General features: G+C 31.9%; 1 protein-coding gene across 2 annotated transcripts; it reads right to left on the reverse strand.

Moving 5' to 3' along the window:
• Window positions 1-11,058: 11,058 nt before the first annotated feature.
• LOC120165233 (acyl carrier protein 1, mitochondrial-like) lies at window positions 11,059-12,930 on the reverse strand. Of its 2 annotated transcripts, none has more exons than XM_039174793.1 (2): window positions 12,692-12,930; window positions 11,059-11,385 (listed from the first exon to the last, which is right to left on the reverse strand). In XM_039174793.1, the coding sequence occupies exons 1-2, from the start codon at window positions 12,881-12,883 to the stop codon at window positions 11,206-11,208; spliced, it is 372 nt and encodes a 123-aa protein (XP_039030724.1). In that variant the 5' UTR covers window positions 12,884-12,930; the 3' UTR covers window positions 11,059-11,205. The 2 variants fall into 2 exon arrangements, with proteins under 2 accessions (XP_039030724.1, XP_039030723.1); XM_039174792.1 differs by having other exon boundaries at window positions 11,059-11,382; window positions 12,689-12,930.
• Between the last annotated feature and the right edge of the window lie 1,767 nt (window positions 12,931-14,697).

A 14,697-nucleotide genomic window follows, 5' to 3' on the forward strand; every position in this document is an offset into this window, starting at 1 on the left:
TCAAATAAAATCAACTACACTTTTAAATCATTCAAAAATCATAGTCCTATGGCAAGTGTCAAAATTATTGACTGATTTGAGGTGTAGGTTAGTTCTGGTAAAGTAGGTTCTTTCAAGTTGGTTCAGTATGTCGCTTCGGGCTTCCACTAACTTGAAGAAATGGTTGTTATGCTCATCTTGTAGAGATACTTCTTGATTCCAGAATCTCAGGAACGTCTTTGGGATGTGTGGTGCTTCATTAAGAGCTTAAGATCGTCTCTTATGTCGTTGTTGCACCATTCAATATTCGAGCCACCTTTTCAGGTTTTCAACTCGAATCCTCCGTTGGTTTCAAAATGTTATTTAAAAATTTACATCTTGAACCCCCCTTTTATCATTTTTTATATCATGCATTAAAGATTTTAAAAACCAATTTTTGCAAATAAAAATCAATCTTGAGAGGCGGAATGAATTGTGAAGATATTCTCTTTAGATGTCTTCAATCTTGCTTTGCTTGACTTGAATCTGCCTTGTTGGGGATTTTTCAATCATTTGGATCCCTCTAGACTGCCAATTTTCATTTTCTTATATCTTCATCATTTCTTACTCTTCTTGTTGAATATGAATATCTGAATTAATTGTACTTGATCCATCTTGTAACTTGAAGCTTCCTGGAGTCACCCATCTTGATTCAATTTCTCCCCTTTTTCTTTTTCCTTTTTTTTTTCTTTTTTCTCATTTTTCCTTTTTTCTCCTTTTTTCCTTTTGTTGTTTTTTTTCAAGTATAATATTTCTTGACAGAATCTGAGTTAATTTTTTTCTCAGAACTTTCTCATTCATTTTTGCCAAAATCAATGCTTCTCCGGAAAAGGCCTATTTTTTACAATATTTGACCCGTCCCAATTAGACATCCATTTCTCACGGAAATCTTTATGTATAGGAAAGATCTTTTTAAACACTAGATCACATCTAGATCACCCTCTTCGAACCCTCTAGGATGTACTTTCTTGTTGTGATCTTCCATCATCCATTTCTGATACATCTGCCCATGGCAAACAACTTTCAATTGGTTCTCATCAATAAGGTTTAATTGATCAAATCGAAATTGGATACATTCAGTCTTCTCCAATTTTTCCTCCTTTAGGATACAAAACAATGGGATCTCAACTTCAATTGGTAATACTTCTTCCCTCCCATAGACTAAACAATAAGGTGTTTCCCCAGTAGATGTTTGCACAGTATTTCAATATGCATATAAGGCAAAAGGTAGCTTCTCGTGCCAATCCTTGTAAGCTTCAGTGGTCTTTGTAATGATCCTCTTAAGGTTATTATTTGCTCCTGCAAATGCCCCATTCATCTTTGGGCGATATGACACTGAGTTGGCGTGCTAGATCTGGGCGCGAAGTTTAGTCATCTCATACATAGAAGTCCTTGTAAAAAGAGGTATCTCCAGGGGATGAATATTCAAGATTAACTTTAGTTACATGAAAAAATGTAATTAATGCATGATATATTTATTTCAATTAATCACTTTTTCCTTCTTCTTTGAGTATGTCCTAATCACTCGAAATCATCTTCAATAAGTTGGTCCATGATGCCTCATCTCGTCTCTTCTTGTAGTAAGATTCACGGATAATTGAAAATTTGGTTCTTTTGAGATATTTTGGTTTATGATGGTTTTGTATTTGGAAGGACAAATGTGTGACTTTTAAAGTTATGTATATGGTGGAAGGTAGTATAATGAATCGATCAACTCTACCCAAAAAAGTAGAAATCTAGAGTCGGTGTCTCAAAAATAGGTGGAGATATTACTTCAGAGTCTCAGATAAATGTAGTGTCAGAATTTGGTTTTGGTACGGGTCGAGTAATTGGTGTTGGATGGGATATGGAAGATATAATTTTACCACTTGCCAAAGATCTATAACTCTTGAAAAATTAAAAGAATATTTAATCTACTTGATACTCAATAATCTCAAGGTTAAAACTTGATTCCTTGCTCATAACCATAAAAGCAACACATTTATTTATTGAACAAAAGGTGGAGAAAGGAACAAAAAAAAAAACAAGTTCAAACAAGATGCTAAAAATAGAAAGTACTACAGTGGTAGATAACACTTCCACTTGTTTATGCATCATTATTCCTATAATGTTGGGTATGTAATAGGATCAGGGTTCTTTTCCTCATTTCCCCCCATTTCTTGATCATTTCTTGTGTCAAAACCCCTTTGTCAGCAAGCATCTCAATTTATTTTAACAGTGGCCTACAATTGTCTGTAGAATGCATCTTTACCCCCATGTGGAAATTACAATTACTATTTTGATCATAGCTATGAGCAGAAAGGTTTAATGTCACTTTAGTTGGTCTTGGTGTAATGTATTGACCTTTAACCAAATGAGGATACAAGTCTGAAATGGAAGTTTGGAACACTTCCAAAGTTTTTCTTGATCGCATGACTTTCTTTGGTCGATCCGAACAGTTACTCGCTCTTTTTCTTTTGCAATTGCGAGGACTCTGGATGCGACACTCATTCACATGATTAGCTTTTGCTTTTTGATCCATCGGGCTCCTAGATGTGACTTTTGAGTTTTCTTCATTGATTACATTCTCAATTAAATCTCCACTTGTCACAAGATTCTCAAATTCCTTCGTTGGGTTTGCCTGCATTAACTCGAAGAAAGGCGCTGGAAGGGAATCACGAAACATACGTGATATTTCTTCTTCTAATATGGGAGGTTGAACTTGTGCTGCCACTCATCTCCATCTTAAGGCATATTCTTGAAATCTTTCATTGGTTTTCTTCTTTACTCTTCGAAGATCCATACGTGTTGGACCTAAGCCTTTAACATACCGATATTGTTCCAAAAATGCATCAGCTAAATCAATCCATCTCTTGATCTGTTCTTGTGTCAACTGATTATACTAGACTACTGCTGGGCCAACAAGGCTATCATGGAAAGAGTAAATTAACAGATCATCAGAACTTAAATATCCTTCCATTTTTCTGCAAAACATTCTCAAATGGATTAAGGGACAACTGGTACCATCATATTTCTCAAAATCAGGCATTTTGAAATCATGGGGAATAACCAAATTTGGAACCAAGCTGATCTCTCGTGCTTCTAATTCTTTGTGGTGGGCACTAACATCTTTCATGTTTCTGATTGCTTTCTCCATCTTCTTGAATCTCTCCTCATATTGTGAATAATTAATGAGGTTATTCTTTGGGTCCAATTAGGATGCACCAGGGTATGCTATCTTTCTTGACTCTTCATTCTGATAGCATGGTTTCTCTTTAGCAATTATCTTTTCTTTATCAGATGCCATTCCCTGAATAATTTGATTTGATCCATCTGGTACTGAATCTGATGCTTCTTTACTTATATCCTGAGGTAACCCTGTCAATTGTTCTGGCCATTGATCTTGTAGTCCCTCATAAGATGGCTCTATTGTTTTCATGATGATGGTAAAGTAATATGAATGAATGATCTTGGTTTTACTGTTACAAAACCTTTCATAGATTATTAACGTTTTTATAATTAATGTATATAACAATACTAAGAAAATGTAATGTAAATGTGAAAATGCATAAATGCAAAAATAAGAATGCAAACTGTGTAATGCAAAGATGTAAAAAGTAAGAATACAAAATGGAAATGCACAGATACAAAATGTAAATGCATGTATGAAAAGGTGTTACTCAAGAGTGGTCATCTTAGAACAGATTTCATTGAACACAAAAATTTCGGTACATCAAACAAAACTTTTACATGTAGGGGATAGCTTTCACTCTTAACTTCTCTATTTCCCTTAAAAGGCAAACTAACTTCCACTTATACTCAGGTGTGGAGTTATCAATCTGCCTTAACTATCTCGTGAAACCAGCTAAGTCCACCAACTTATTAGCCACATTGTTTGCTTGAGCAGCGGCTTCCTTCATGATATTGTCTTTTTCCTTCATCTTTTGCATTAACTCTCGAAGTTGTAAACAATATTGTTCATTTTTTCTTGTGAGAGAATCTTTATGTTCAAGAAGTTCTCGTACAAGATCTCTATAATCATCTACACATTTCCTCAATGTTTTGTTCTTGGCCATAGTGGCTTTTAATTCAATATCGATCTCAAGATGATGAATCTGATATGATGCTTCCATGTTGGTCATAGCATTATTCAACCTTTGATTTTCGACTTGACATCTTATCAATTAACTAACTGGCGTATTGCATCTTTCTTCTGCAACTCGTGAATTATGATAAAACTTCTTGGCTCGTCCTTCATGTATGTTACAGTTCTTATTCAGTTTGGTGACCCCTGTTATCCACTCTTCTGGGGTGTTCCCTATACCAACATTTTGAAAGGCTTGACTGACCTTCTGGAAATCTTCCTGTATGCTTTCCATTTCGGTGCTCAATTTATCGTTTTGATCATTCAAATGACATATTTGGGCTTCGAATCTCAGCAAATCTTCTTTCTTCTGGACATCCCTACTGATGCTATTACCTTTGAATACATTTGGTGTTGATCTGGCAGGATCTTCAATTACCAAACTAGGTTAATCATTTATCATAAACTGCAAGATTCCCTGATCCAAAAAACTTTGGACTCGACGTTTAAAGGCAAGACAATTCTCAATGGTATGTCCTTGAGCTCCGGCATGATATTTACAATAAACGTTGATGTTATACCAATTCGGATACGGAGGTTGGAACGGTTTTATATAATATGGAGCCACTTCTCGTGCTTCAAGTAGCTTCTCATACAACTCTTTATATGATATGGGGATAGTATCAAGATGAGAACCACCTTTTGTCTTGGATTGAACCTGAGTTTTAAACCTCGGGAGCAGACCAAACTTCGATGATTACTGATTACATGATTTCTTCTCATCTCTGGGAGCTTTTACAGTGGTCACCATTTTTTGGTATCTCCAGACGATTTGTGAATACGAATGATGACTGTCTGTAATTTCTCAAGTTGGTTAAGATCCGAAGTCCCTTGCATATCTGACATTGCAGGGTTAAGCTCATTGAGCTCTCTCTCTTTCTGTGTAGGAATCTCTTCTCTTTTGGCCAAAATAGATATTCTATCCATCATCTTGGACATCTGCTCTCTTTATTTCTCGTATCTCCTTTTGCTCTTCAATGGGCATACGATCTTTGGATGCATAGCTCTCCTCTATCTTCAGAGTTCCCTCAGGATGTCTTTTCTTGGACGCATCATATTTTGTTTGATCATAAAACTTTTTGTCCATTTAGGATTTCTTTCCAATATGATGAACATTCTTTCAAGTAAACACCTTTTGGTTATGCCATGATCATGCAATGCAAACAAAAGAAATCAATATGAACAGATTAGAGCAATGTAACATGCATGAAAAAATAAGAAAAATAGAATAGTTAGTACCAACTAAAAAAATCTATCTATCAAGGTATAAATCTTAACCTCATGCTTTCTAGTTCCATGCTTTGTTTGGAAAAATTAACCTAACCGCATGATTTCTAGTTCGCATGCATTTATTCAGGAAAAAGAAAAGGAAATAAAATTAAAAGCTAGAGCTTATTTCTCCTTTGTGTATACCTACTGACAAAATTTCGGCATGGTTTCGGATCGAGAGAGTTTATAGGGTTTATTATATGTAGGTTTTCAATTCTAGGAGTAAAGGTACTCGAGCTGTCCTTATTGATTCCCTCTTGGGCTATCAACCCTCAATCCTAGTCCATTACAGACTTAAACGGATCGAGTTCAATTCGAGGGGACACATTTCTCTATGCATGACACGGAGAATAAATTCTCACGAAGACATAAAGCATATGAACCCCGAAAGTTACTTGCTAGGTTTGACACGGAGAATAAATTCTCACGAAGACGTTGCTTTCACTCCCACTTAAAAGGGACAAGCTTGATTAGAAAGCTTATGTTATGCAATGCAAGTGTTGTGTGTGAGGAGAAATGTTCAAACCTCTAACAGACAAATAAAATAATTAATACCTGAATAAAATAAATAAATAAAAATATTAATAAAATAATATAAAAATAATAAGTTATAAAAAATTTTAAAGAAAGGAATTAAAAATTAAATATATGAATTTTTAATTTCCAACTGAAAGAGACAATTTACAATTTGATTTTAAAGTTTGACGGTCCCCAGCGGAGTCGCCAAGCTGTCGTAACCGGTTTTCGTCCGGGCACGAATTTTTTTAATCGGCGGGAAAATAATGTGAATAAAAAAATGATTTTTGATTTAAAAATATTTTGGGAGTCGCCATCGGCCTTTTGGGTCAGGTAAATCGAATACCTAAAAATCATCCTTTAAAAGAGTTTTTAAGAAAACATCGATTAAAAGATAAAATGATCTGCGTTTTAACCAAAAATTCGTTCTTTTTAATAATAAAAATGGATTTGTGGTCGGTTATGTTTGGGGAAGGATTAGCACCGATACAACGCCCAAAATTGGTACTTTTTAATTATAAATTGTCTCTAATAATAGAAATTTAAAAATTCAAAGATATATTTAATTCATAATTCTATTATTTCAAATATTTTTAAGAAAATATATAACATAATAAGATATTTACTTATTTAGAAATATCAGAAAAGGACTTCTAAGTGCCTTAAGACAGCTCTTTCTTCGATATATAAAAATAATATTAAAATATAATAATTTAAATAAAATTAAATTATAATTTTTAATATTTAATTTTAAAAATACTAGAATAGGACATCCAGTTGTATTAAGACTGCCCTTTTCTTTGATATTGAAAATAAATACACATTATTATTTAATATATATATATATATATATTTATGTGACTAATATGAAAATAATAATAAAATAATATAAAAGTAATAACAAAAATAATAAATAAATAATGATTAAAAAGCAATAATATTAATTTGCAAAATATAAAAAAAATCAGGGTCAAAAATGAAAAGAAACAAAATATTGTTAACTAAAAAGTAAAATATCAAAATTAAAGGGCATATTTTGAATTATTATAAAAATATAATTACTAATAGTTTAATTTAAACTAATTAATTAATAGGTGATTAAGATAAATATTAATTAAACTATGAGGGACTAAATGGGTATTTACTCTAATATATATATAAAATACTGGTAATGACTAAAACATAATAAAATAAAATTTGAAGACTGAATTAGAACGTTCAGAAGTTAGTTTCAGTGACTAAAATAAATAATTACAAAACTCGGATGGCTGCGGAAAGGGTTTGGCCATGCACGAAATTACAGATATACCCCTCCCAAAACGGCGTCGTTTGGAAAGGGGTATAAATTCCCCAAACGGCTGGCCCGAAGGGCCAGCTCTCTCATTTTTCTTTCTCTCTTCTCTCTCTCAAATGAGAGAACCAGAGTTCTCTCTGTCCTCTCTCTAGCTTCCCTCACCGGAGGGAAGCCGGTTATAGGCCGGCAGCCGTCTGCCTCTGCCGTCCTCACTGGCGGCCACCGCATCCGGTGGCCGAGAAATTTTATTTTTTTACCAAAACGTAGATCGAACTATCCTAATGACGGTTCCGGTGACCGTTTTTCTTAAAAAGCTCCTGATCGGATTAAATCTATGAAAATACCTTCGGGTTTTGGTTGTTTCTGGCGACGGTTGGGGTTCTCCGATGACAGAGTAAGTTTCTTTCCTCTCTTCTCTTCTCTTTTCCTTTTTTTTATACTGGTTCGTCGTTGACTGGGATCGTTGGTAGTTTTTTTTTCTTCGTTTTTTTCCTTCTCTCGTTTCTGTTTTTTTTGTTGCTCTCTGTCTTGCCGTCTGTTTTGCAGGATCCGGTGGCTTTTATAGCCACCACAGAGCCATGCTCGGACCGGTCCAGAGGGGGAAGCTCGGTGAGTCACCGAGCTATGTGGTGACTCACCCCATAGCCGCGACATGTGGGGGCAGCTGGCCTTCTGGAATCCTCTGTTGGCGTCTGGGCAGCAAGGTGTCATCGTCGTGGGGCAGCTGGCAGTGGAAACGTCAACAACGACGGCTGGATGTGGAGGTGACGCCTCGTGGATATTCTGGAATCTTGGAGGCGGCTGGGGCTCACTGGAAGCGGCGGCTGGGAGCTAGGGTTTGAAAATCCTAGCTAAAACCCCAAATCAGTTCAGGGTTTCCATTTGGGTCTGGGCCAGTTCTGGTTGGGCCTGGGATTTGGGCTTGTAAACGGGCCTCCAGTTTTGTAATTTATTTATATAATAATAATAATAATAATAATAATATATTAATAATAATAATAAAATTAATAATTTTAATTTTAATGAAAGTGAAAAATTAATGTCTACACAATGAATAACCCAAACATATTTTTAGGATAAAATACATGTTAGTACTTCAACTATTACTTTTATTTTGTTTTTATCATTCAATTATTTTTTATTTCAAAATCATATATGATGTTATTTTTTTATTTCATTTTGGTCATCCACCGTTAAAAAAGTAACATAACTGTTGATCTGGCAGCTTTTTTATTTTTTTTAAAGATGATATGGCATTACCATATGGTGACGTATCAGCATCACCATTAATGTTTTAACGATAGGTGACCAAAATTAAAACTAACATTAGGTATGATTTTGAAATGAAAAATAGTTGGGTGACCAAAAACGAAACAAAAATGATAGTAGAGGCACTAAACGTATAATTTACTCTTTTATAACTATTGTTATTTGATTTATCAATCCATTGATTAATTTAAATAAAATTTTATTATAAAAATAATTTTTTAAATCTGACTTCTTTCATTTATAATATCAAAATTTAAATTATTAAAAGATTTTAAGACTCGTCTCTTTAAATTAATTGATATTTTGTTTCACGCGTAGGTTCCGAGAAGAGGAAGAGTGGTAAAAAAAATTATGCAAGACAGGTCAGTTTCTCTTTTCTAAAGATCAGATCAGAAAAGAAATGTATAGTATGTATTTTGTAATAAAGATAGTGGTTGACATGTAAATAAGGGATTTAAATATGATATGTTCTAATCGGTTTGAAAAGTCATATGATTGAGTTTTGTAATGTTTTAAATGCATATATGTAATTGATAAATTTATGCGGATGAAAGCTTAGATTTTTTATGAGTTTATACGTATTTTTACGAAAGTTACTGTATCAGTATTGTAGCAGTGCATCGTCACACAATTTGTATTCGAATTTTTTCACTGTTTACGGTGTTGTTCACGGTACTGTTCATACCATATTTTACTGTTCATAAATATGTTTTTGCCTCAAAATTTTATAGTAAACACAATTGAACAATATATAATTGTATTTTTTAATATAAGTTCAAATATTATGTTATTTTGCATGAATAAAGGGTTTTAAATGTCAATGTGACATCTCGGATTCGTATCCGGATCGGATATGGGTTGGGGTGTTACACCTTATGTTTAGCGTAGTATTTATTTTAGTCACCCTCTTTGACTTGGAATTTAATGCTTGAGGTCTATTACCCATTTAATCCTTGCTGCTTCGTCCTTTTAGTTTTTGATCCCTGAATGTATTACTATGGTTTCTTGATGTTCTATTTTCATTGGTATAATATAAGTAAGAATATGTTATATATTTTTATTTATTTATGAAATTCTCGTGTATGAATGCTTAACATTTTGAAAAAATATTTTTATATATTTTATGTTCCTAATAAGTGTATATATATCTATAAATAAAATAAAATAAATGTTAGTCATGTTTGTACTAAATCTCTTTATTGTTTATATTTTATTATGAGTATGCATATATTATTCATTATATATATTTCGATTAATATTTATAAAAAAATTATATTTCTTTATTTGTTAATATCTCATTCGAATATTTTCAAGAACTGTATTTGTAGAACGGGCGTGAAAAATATCACTTGATCGAAGTGATGCAATCCGATACTACGTTCAAACATAATAGGAACTTGAAAGCGTGAATCCTTTTTTACGAATTTATGATAGTCATTATATTTTTATTTTATTTTATTTCATTTATTCAATTTTTATTATTATTTTATTTTCATAGTGTTTAATGTTTTAATTTTAATTTTATTTAATTTTAGTATTAAAGATGTATATTTTGGAAAAATAAATCATGATTTATTCTATACAAATTTTCGATATTAACTCTTTTTTAATTAATTCGAAGATAAAATATTCTTTTACGAATGAGAAATAGACGAGATAGTCTTCCCATTGGAGGATGTGCAAATCTGGTGATTTATTCTCGAATAAAGGAATGTTCCCTAATAAATAATTCAAGGCAAATTAATTAATCTTTAATAAAAAAATAAATCATGATTTATTTTATACAAATTTTCGATATTAACTCTTTTTTAATTAATTCGAAGATAAAATATTCTTTTACGAATGAGAAAGACGATAGATAGTCTTCCCATGGGAGGATGTACAAATCTGGTGATTTATTCTCGAATAAAGGAATGTTCCCTAATAAATAATTCAAGGCAAATTAATTAATCTTTAATAAATGGATCATATTTTAACTTTATATTCGATTTATAATTTCCATCATTACGACAATGTATAAGAGACTAAGTATCAATTTTGGGCACTGTGGGGTGTTAATCATTCCCTACGTGTAACCGAATCCCAAACCTGTTAAATCAGATTTTTGGTAAACGCATACCAATTTTGTCTTAAAAACAATTTTTCTTAAAATTGTTTTAAAAGATGTTTTTAGGTATTCAACTTACCTAGCCCAAAGATCGATGACGACTCCTACTCAATTTAATTCAAATTAATTCAACCCCAATTTTACAAATAAAAGTCATAATTGTTTTTTAATGATATTTAATTGTTTTTTTTAAATTGTTGACAGGAGTCATTACTGGATGTGCATCATTCAGTTATTGAATCCAGAAATCCAACGTCTGAAAGAAGCAAGGTTTACTCCATTTATGGTATAGGAAAAGGTGTTTCTTATTTCAATAAAAAGAAGATAACTGCTAGAGTATCATAAGTAAAGGGCAGAAGTTAAAGAGAAACGCAAAACATTATCTCACGACAATAGCAAAAAGGTAAAGATTACATTCATGCAATGCGAGATGTTTATTGCGGAAGCTTAAATCTGCCGTCGTTTGGTGTATAAACAAGTTCAGGTCATCAGTCTTAACCTCGTTATGCAGAGTGAATTCATACAAACGCCTAAAATCTTGAACAAAAACAGAGCAGAATATGTCATCCTTCTTCCCAACTGAAATTCAAACAAGAAACACCCTTGTTACTAACCAGCCATTGGATGGTTATATATGTACTCGATAGCAAGATTGCATGAGTCAATTTTGTCAGCCTCCTTGTCCGGAATTTCCAGCTTGAACTCTTCCTCTAGAGCCATGACAATCTCCACATTGTCCAAGCTGTCTAACCCCAAATATTTCTGGAAATGAACATCGGGAGTCACCTGCAAGTGATTGATAAAGATGATTCAATCACCCAATAAGTCATTTCGCAAATATAAGTTTTAACTCCCTGTTATAAGGAATGAAAATTTGATGATTAAGGTATACAAGAAGAAGATGCATTTGGACTGCAACAATCAAGAATTTGGAGATGATAAAGAGCAATATTTGGAAAAGAATACAGGGAAGAAACTAGCAAAGATGGGAAATAAAAGACAACGATGCTACTAGAATATACATAGAGGTATGAGATCATCTTGAAGATCATGCCTTTTAAGTTACTCTTGATATTCTACAGAAAAATGAAAAATTGAAGTGATAAAACGGTCAATTATTTTTTGCATAATTTGCTCCTAGTATTTTATTATAGCATTATAATGTCGAGAAAAAAGATTTAAAATCCATCTTAATATAGAGGAGAATTAATGAACTCGATGTTACCAAAAGTACACTCCCTTCCTACTCAGTAACAAATTATGCCCTCAAATATGCATGAGTTTCCAAGATTCAAGGTTATGCATCTTGTGGTGAAAGAACTTAAACCGAACAAAAGGCAACACCATGCATAAAGATCCATACTTCTTACCCAAAATAAGTACATTGAACTTAAATTGAACAAAAGCAAACACCGTGAATAGAAATCCATACTTTCTACCCTAAAATAAGTACATTGAACTTAAATCGAACAAAAGCCAACACCCTGCATAGAAATCCATAATTTATACCATAAATAAGTACATTGAACTAAAATATCAGAAACACGTAAAGAATGGTACCTCCATCGAATAGCTTATCCCAAAGTTATGCCAGCATAGATCCATCAAAATTGGTTTTTGAAACCATTCCTTTGTTTTTTAACCATGAATAGCAAAATAACCAACCTAAAATAACAATTAAAATTGCTTCCTATTGAGACAGTCAACCTGAAGTTTTCACTTTCACAAATGGAAAACCAGAAAACAAAAAATGCCCACAATAAAAATGCAATTAATAGATTATATAGAACAATCTTAGAATTTTAAGCCTATTTTCAATACCCACATTTCTTTTTCTAGAAAATCAAACAAAGCATCAGATCAACCAATCAAATGGGTACCTAATCCATAAAAAAAATATTCAACGGAGAGAAATAAGAGCAAATCTGATGCGTCAACTATAAATCGTGTCAAATATCAAGTAATCCCCGAAAAGGGTAACTGCAAAATCATGTATTTCTAAGCACCCAACAAACGGAACATAAAATTCAAGGACTGGGTCAGAACCAAAGAGGAAAAAATGATGCAATGGAAGTGAGAAAAAAGAGATAACCCTTGAACGGTCGACTTTGGGGAAGCTTTTGACAACGTCGAGGACTCTGTCGATTACTTCTTCTTTAGTAAGGTGATCGTCGTGCGATGAGAATAACCGGAGGAAACTCCATTGGGGCTGAGGCCTTGATCCGATCGCCGTTAGGGTTTGAACGGGAAGCCGGATGTGGCGAAGTACGGTGGCTCTTAATGCCATGTTCTAGTATTTCCTACAATTGTTGGCAACTGACGGTGAAAATAGCCATTTCGCCTTCTAGAAAAAAAAAAATAAGGCAACCGGGTGATCATGCGCTTTGCACGTGCTTCTTGCAGACATCATGATAATATGTAAAATTCTGAATTTAGTCCCTCTATTCTTTTACAATTTGATATTGATACAGTCCTTATATTTTGATTTAATATAATTTGATCCTCTTTATAATGTCGATACAAATAGATAACGCCGTTAACGAATTGATTAAAATGCTTTATGAAGTGGTGTTAAAATGTCAAAATAGTTAATTGTGTAACCTATTTTAACAAAATAAAGGGATCAAACCATAATTCAACCTCATATTAATGTGTTGAGTTAACTCGTCAACCCCTAAACTAAGCGAATATTTTATCAAATTGAATAGAGTGAAAAAAATTAAATTAACCGAGTTTATGAATATTATTTTATCATTTAAATTTTATTTATTTTTTCAGATTGAATTTATAAAATTTGAATCAAATCAAACTAAATATATTTGTTTGAGTTTTTGATCACTTTTAAATATAACTATTTATAATGTAATGGTATTGATTGGTTTCAATTTAGATGATTGTCTTTAATTATATACGATACATATATATTGTATTCTTTTTTTATATATATAAGTAAGATGTATAATGATATTTAATAAATTTAATACCATATAAAATTATGTAATATGTTTATAATGTTATTTTTTGGAAAAAGAACTTGAAGTACAAAATGTTGATGAAAGTATAAATGATTCAAGGGATGACTGAAAAAAAATAATTTACAAAAGTTGCAGTCAAAGGATCAAATTAAATAAAATACAAAGTTAAGAAGCTAGATTAAAAAAGAAAACACTTGTTATAAAAAATATGAATTAAAATTACACAAAATAAACTTAAAGACAATAAAAACAATAAAGAAACAAGAAAATAATAGGCTAAATTATGAAATAATCAAATTAATCAGTTAAAGACCATATCGATGTTGTTTCAATTTCAATTTTAGTTATTTAAAATTTATAAATTTAAATTCAAATCAAAATCGAAATATAAACTAAAAATTTAAATTAACTCAAATAATTTATTTTCTTAAAAAATAATTATTTGAATAGCAATCAAATTCCATTCATTCTTATCCATAACATTAACCCTTGAATCAATAACAATTTATTTAAACACATTTGAACTCACCCCATATATATATATATATAAGAACTCAAAAGAAATAAATAATACATATTTTTTTTTAAGTAATTTGAATTAAATACAAAATAATATTTGTTCAAAAATAATACGTTTACACTCTTGATATTCATGATACTTAAACTCGAGATCTAAAAAAATATTCAACAACTCTTTTACCACTTACCTCGCTTGGTTTGTGCATTTAAAAATAAAATAAAATTAACTCAAAATTTTAATTATACTAACAAAAATATGAACTTTGGTACATACAATGATATATACCAAATTTGATAGAAAAAATGTGGAAAAAAATCAACAACAACAACAACAAAACCCTATTCCCATATGCAATGGGGGTAAGGGGAGGTAGGGTAGTAGGCTGCCCCCAATGCCAGGTTGAGAGCAACTTCCGTGAAAGACCTCCGACAGTAATAAAGATAAAATGCAATGCATGTATAAATAAATAAATAAATAAAAACATAGTTGAAACAGTCTTCATATGTTCGTCTGTAATGGAGTATAATCCCTGCAAATAAATCTCTGCGTAAAAATCTTTGCATATATACAGAAAACGTAAGACCCAACTAAAATTAAAAAGAGAAA

Source organism: Hibiscus syriacus, unplaced genomic scaffold, assembly GCF_006381635.1.
Source record: "Hibiscus syriacus cultivar Baekdansim isolate YM2019G1 unplaced genomic scaffold, ASM638163v2 tig00111582_pilon, whole genome shotgun sequence".
Classification (NCBI taxonomy): Eukaryota; Viridiplantae; Streptophyta; class Magnoliopsida; order Malvales; family Malvaceae; genus Hibiscus; species Hibiscus syriacus.